The sequence below is a fragment of the Phacochoerus africanus genome, chromosome X (genome assembly GCF_016906955.1).
Source record: "Phacochoerus africanus isolate WHEZ1 chromosome X, ROS_Pafr_v1, whole genome shotgun sequence".
NCBI classification, from domain to species: domain Eukaryota; kingdom Metazoa; phylum Chordata; class Mammalia; order Artiodactyla; family Suidae; genus Phacochoerus; species Phacochoerus africanus.
This window is the reverse complement of record NC_062560.1, coordinates 7,426,231-7,432,230: the sequence shown is the minus strand read 5'-3', so window position 1 is coordinate 7,432,230 and position 6,000 is coordinate 7,426,231. Positions and strand designations below refer to the sequence as shown.

At 57.2% G+C, this 6,000-nt stretch overlaps 1 protein-coding gene across 1 annotated transcript in view; it reads left to right on the top strand.

Annotated features, from left to right (window-relative positions):
• The first annotated feature begins 1,692 nt into the window (after nucleotides 1-1,692).
• Nucleotides 1,693-6,000, top strand: part of ANOS1 (anosmin 1) — a 197,290-nt gene continuing 192,982 nt past the window's right edge. The window contains exon 1 of the mRNA XM_047764056.1: nucleotides 1,693-2,001. Coding sequence (XP_047620012.1) covers nucleotides 1,795-2,001 — 207 coding nt within the window. The 5' untranslated portion in view covers nucleotides 1,693-1,794. The remainder of the gene's footprint in view (nucleotides 2,002-6,000) is intronic.

Genomic DNA, 6,000 nt, shown 5'->3' with positions numbered 1-6,000 from the left:
TACGATGCAGGTTTGATCCCTGCCTTTGCCCCGTGGGTTAAAGATCCGATGTTGCCATGAGCTGTGGTGTAGGGCGCAGACGCGGCTTGGATCTGGTGTTGCTGTGGCTGTGGTATAGACCAGCGGTGACAGTTCCAATTCACCCCCTATAGCCTGGGAACCTCCATATGCTGCAGGTGGGCCCTAAAAAGAGAGTAAAAAAAAAAAAGAGAGAAATATAGGTACAACAGGGTAACGGTAGTTGGTGATCAGTAATCATTTAATAGGAAGATGTAAAAATCTTAGAGTAGAACATGTGCAGAATTGTTGGGAGAGAGGCCTGGGGATTGCAAACAGCCATAGGCTCTGTGCAGAGGACTGCGGCTTGACGCTGTCGCTCTGAGCAGGCTGCCTGCACGTATACACTCCAGCTGTACGCAGTTGTGTATCCATGGAGAGTCGACATTTTAGAATGTGTAAGTGCAATTCAGTATGACATGTGGCGGTGTCCATTCATAGGAATATCAGTTGTCCTGCTTCCAGAGGCGTGTGCATGAGTCTTCCGGCCTTGGTTGTGTTATATAAGTATCCCGGATCGGGAAGCACAGCAGTTTTCACGTCCCAGCTCTCTGTAGGGTCTCCTGGCTGTTCAGAGGCTGGAGCACCCTCCCTTCCCAGTGCAGCTCAGGGCTCCATAAAGCTTTGCTAGGGGTGATGTCGTATAGAGGCTGCCTTGTCTCTTTCTCTGGCAGGGAGGGCCCCAGCTGGGGACAGGGGACGGGGGACATAGGTGGTAAAATAGCATTGGAAAAGATGACAACGGGTGGGGGGGAGGCTGTTCCGCTGCTAAAAAGGCCAAATCAAAAAGGCCTGGGGGAGAGTCTAAGAACGTCTGTCTTGAATGAGTCACACCTGCTGGGCGGTACTGCTTGCAGAACCACAGACACTGAGGAAGGTAAGGGGGGGGGGGTCTGTTTAACAGCTGTTGCTATGTGCTCAGCTCGGATTCCAAGTGATAATAAGGAAGGAATAAGGGGAGGAAGGCATGGGAGGAATGCCTGAGTGGAGGGAGCAAGAGAGAGGGAGGCAAGAAGAGAGGCTGGGAGGAAGGAAAGCAGAAGGCGGGGGACCCAGCGAGGAGGCACGTGTCAGTCAGACGTCCCTGCCCGGCCCCTGTGTGTCTTGCCTCCATCACAGTTGTGTCACCTAGCTCTTTTCCACTCCTAGGGAAAAGGAAAATTCAAATGTACGAAAGTAGGCGCGGAGCCGAGCCTGGAGTCGGAACTGGGGAGGAAGCCGAGAACTTAGGGGCGCTCGGTCCTTCCTTAAGCTGTTCCCACGCCCTTGGGGACCCCAAGGCCCAGCTTCCCAAGACAGCCCCCTTCTCATCAGCCCCCGGCTGGCTCACACCTGACGTTTACCTGGATGGCGAGGGGAGGTGGGGCCGGGAAGGAGCGAAAGCCGGCTGTGGGGGAGCCCGCGTGGGAGCCGACCACCGGCGCACGGCAGGCACCCTGCTGGCGTCCCCCTCCCTTTGAGCGCGGGGCTCGCAGCCTCTCAGACCTGCCCACGTCCCTCCGCCCGGGCCCCCTGTCACTCACGCTCCTTTCAGCCAATGACGCGGCCGCCTGTCACCCTGACCCCGCCCTGGAGGCAGCGCGGGGAGGGCCTTGGCGGGGAGGGCGCGGGGCCGGAGTTGAATGATTGAACTTTCCAGCTGAGTTGCGGCGGCCGCGAGGTCCCCGGCAGAGCGGCCCCGGCGCGGAGCTGGGAGCTTCGGCCAGCGCCCGGCGCCCGCGCCCCCGACCCGCAGCCATGGTGCCCGGGGCGTCCGGCGCGGCCCTGACCCTCTGCCTCTGGCTGGCGGCCTCCGGGGGCTGCCTGGCGGCCGGCCCCGGCGCGGGGGCGGCCCGGCGGCTGGACGAGTCGCTTTCCGCCGGGAGCGTCCAGCGCGCCCGCTGCGCCTCCAGGTGCCTCAGCCTGCAGATCACGCGCATCTCCGCCTTCTTCCAGCATTTCCAGGTAGGAACCGCCGTCGCTCGGGTCCTCCCTGGCGCTGCGGGCCGCGAGCCTCCCAGCCTCGGCGCTCAAACTTCTCGCCCAGCTCAGCCCGCAGATCTGGCTTTCCTTTGGCGTGGCTTTTACAGTCGGGGTGAGCGAATCCTCCTTTCCAGCCCCTTCCCCGCGCCCTCAAGGAGAAAGAAGCCTCCAGCATCTTTCCCAAACTCTCTTCTTGCCAGGGGAAGACGAAGGGTCCTTTCTTTGGGAGAGGAGAGCAGTTTTTTGTGGGCTCCAGGGGTGGGAGCGTGATTTTGTTAGTTGCCTGGGACTTGCGCGCGGGAGACTCGCGGCTGGTGGCGAGCCGCGTAAACTCCCAGGCTCTCCGGGCCCCCGGCGCCGCCCGCCCAGCGAGCGAGACTGGGAGGTGCGCACCGCTGCGCCCCGGGACCCTCGCGACGAGCCCCGGCCCCGCAGGTGCCTATACTTTGTCTCCATAGAGCTTTGCTTTCACGCTCAGCGGGCCGGGAGGTCACAGCCCACTCTTAGAGCCCCAAGCAGGGCACTTGGGCAAGTCGTGTTTGAGTTGGGGCAGCGGGTGATGGTGGCCGTGTGCGTCCCAGTTTGGAGCCCCAAAGCGTCTGGGTCTCGCCTGCGAAGGGTGCGGAGAGTGAGGGAAGGGCTGCCGGGGATGTGGGGCTCGGAGGTGCCGTGTTTGGATGCTCTGAGAGGACTGCCAGGGCTACTATCTCCCCCAGCCCTCGTAGGTACTGTCAGCTTGAGGATAGGGGAGCCTGGGTGGGTGTTGGGTGTGTACAACGTTCACGGAACAGCACACTTGGCGCCTGTGGAGGGCCGGGATCCTTGGGCGGAGCCACCCTGGGGAGCCCGTGGGACCTGCTCCGGAACCCCGAGGCCGCTGGGCACAGGAAAGCAGCTCCAGGCCCCGACCCAGGCGTTCTCGAAAGCTGCCTTCCCCAGGCGACCCCCCCGCGCGCTCTGAAATCCTTCACGCAGATAACTTAATTTCTCTGGTCTGCCATGGTTCTCTCCCTCGCCTTCTCCTCTCTGCTCCTTAGCTGGTCACCTGCTCTAAGATCCCAACTTGTCGCCGCAGGTAAAACTGCGGAGGCCAGAAGGAGATGGGGTCTTCTTGGTGGGATTCCGAGCAGAGGCTCTGCCCTTGAGAAATAAACCGGGTGCCTCTCCCGGGTGGGTGGGCTAATGAAGCTGCGACCGGAGGCAAACGAAGGACCGTGGAGTTTGGGACGAATCCTCGAAGCCTTCCGGATGTTCATCCTGGCGTGAGAGCTGTTGAAACCTCGCGCCAAAGCGCACAGGAACTAAAAGTTGGGTTCCTCAGAGTGAACTAGCCGGAGAAGTCTGCGGGGCCCAGAGAAGCGACACCCCGTGCGTTATGGAGAACTCCGGGTGCCCGGCCGTCCTCCTGGGTTTTCAGGGAAAGGGAAAAGCCAGTGTGGTCTCTTGCGCGGAGATAGGCGGCGGTCCTGGAGAGGGCTCCTCACAGCAACCTGGGTTCAGAACTGCCTGGCCAGCTCTCAAAGTCTCTCTGCTGAGGAGATGCTACACTGTTGTTTAAACACCAAAACCAAGCTCAACGGCCCCGCCTCTTCCCAGGAAGAAAGTCTCCTTTCTTTCTTTTTTCCTTTTTTTTTCTTACATTGTCAGTTGCTATAATTTATTTGTTTTACAGTTTCAGCCGCTAAAGAAGCAGTTTAGATCAAGCCGATTCCCGTGAAAGGCTTTTCTTGTGGTCTCTTGGCAGGATTTCTCTTCGGAAGAAAAACTGCTGACAGAATACACACGTTGCCAGACAATCCTGATTACATTTTAATTAGCTGGGGCGAAATAAGCTGCAAATTACTCAGTTAGGACTTAATAACTGCTGTTTTTGCCATCAATGGCAAAGCCATTCCTGGAGGTTTAACCCTACCCTGGTGATGCCTGTCCCATCTACCTAAATTGCGGGGATTGAGCTTTTTTAAGATTTGAAAAGAAAGAAGCACACACTCCTTATAAAGCCTGACGCTTCCCTGTCCCTCCTTATTTTTGCTTTTTACATAACCAGGAGGGTGCGGAGGAATCTGGCTGCAGCCAACTGATGACTCTGCACGTGGTATTTATTAAGGGGCTGGAGGAAGCTTTGGAAAAGCCCCTTCTATCACGGTCACCCCACCCCACCCCTACCCCCTTGTGCAAACAAACCCGAGCAGAAAGCTCTTTCTGGAGTCTGTGTTGGTTCGCAGCTAGTCCTGCCCAGTATCAGGTCTCTTTTTCAGTCTGGAAGAAAGTTTGTTGCCAGCCTGGAGGCCAGCCGAGTGTGTGGACTTGCCGGTGTGCAAGCTGCCTGGGCTTGGCTTGGAAGATCCCAACCTGTGTGCTCATGGTGTAGACAGATTTGGAGCTGCCAGGGCCAGTGAGCCGGGGCAGCAGGCCTGCAGAGGAGGCTGGGATCTAAGCCTTCAATTCTGCACTTTCCCAGATACCTCCCTGCCCCCATGCCCTGCTCCCCCATCAGGTGCAGCATGAGGGTAAAGGCCGATGGTGCACACCTGGTGCCTGCGGGTCTGTGGACTGGGTCCATGGCACCTGTCAATCCTGTAGCTCTCAGCCTTGCCTGAATGCAAAGGGACTCCATAGTGATGCCTGGAAGTGGGAGTGGCAACGAAGGATACCAGAATTACCTGGGCACTGTCCCTGACCTGAAGGAGCTTAGAATTTCATACTGAAAGGGAGAAGGATTCTGAGCTGCATCATTTCACTACACGAGTGCTGCCCTCATTCAGAAAAGCAGTGCAGCTAGCATCTCCCAGGGTATCAGTGCGCAGCTCTCGGATGCTGCGTGCACGGCATTTGGCATGTGGCCATTTCAAGTTCCCAAGTGTCACGCCGCAGAGGTGGTTGGGAAGGACTCCCTTACATTAGCGAGTTCAGCTGACCTCCGAGCTCTGGGTAAGGAGCTTGGAAGTGGGCTTGCTTGGGAGCCAGGCAGATCGGCTCTGTGTCAGGTTCTCCCGCTTGGCAGGTGGGTAGCTTGGAAAGATCACTTCCAGTCTCTCATTGCGTTGATGGGACACCTGCCCAGCAAGGTTGAGATTCTAAAACATGGTGGGGTAAGGAAAGCGATGGTCATAATGGGGCAGACATTCACTGGAAGATGACTAAGTACCACTGTTCTAGGTCTCTTACAAGTCTGTCTCATTTCATCCCCACAACCATCAAACAGAGAGGGTGCTATGGCTACCCTCTGCTAATTGATAAGGACACAAGATGCTGCTGAGAAGCTCATAGACTGTGGGGCTGGGCTCCCAGCAAAGGCAGCTAACCAGTTTTGGAGTTTATTTTATATTAGGATTTTATTAGCTAGTGGGTTAATTGAGTTCAAGACCTGGCTACCTGATTTCAGGACCCAGTGCAAAATGTAGCCCATTATTTGAAGAACAGAAGGGTTGTCGAGGACACTGAAACGTAAAACTTGTTCCTTGTTCTGTGACGCTTCTCTCTCGACTCGTCGTGGTGTTTGATGTATGCTCTTCAGGACTGTAGAGAATACTCTGAACCGGAAGTCGTTAGCACGGATTTCACTGTTACCCTTGCTGGCGTATAGAACCAGTGTCACACGTGAACATCAGAGCATTTTGTGCGTGTGTGGAATCCCAGCAGCACCCAGTTTCGACTTCCTGGCTCGTCCTTGGGGGGCCCAAATGGGGCCAGACTCAGGAAGGTGGGAAGGAGGAAGAGAGGACCCCCCCCAAAGTGCCCAGTGTGGGGTGTGCCCATTGGGTGCCCCACAAGGGGATCTTACAGGATGTGTGTAGACCATCCTGGGTACCAAGGCCTGGCGAGCACACACACATGCTCAGCACGAAACTCACCTGGTGCCCTGTTCAGCCAGCTGCTGGACCCACGCATTGTGCTTGAGCTGGATCCCCAGGAACCTGAGCCGGGAGTCTCCCCCTCTACTACTGCTCAGCCCGTAGCAATAGGCAATCCCCCAAGTGT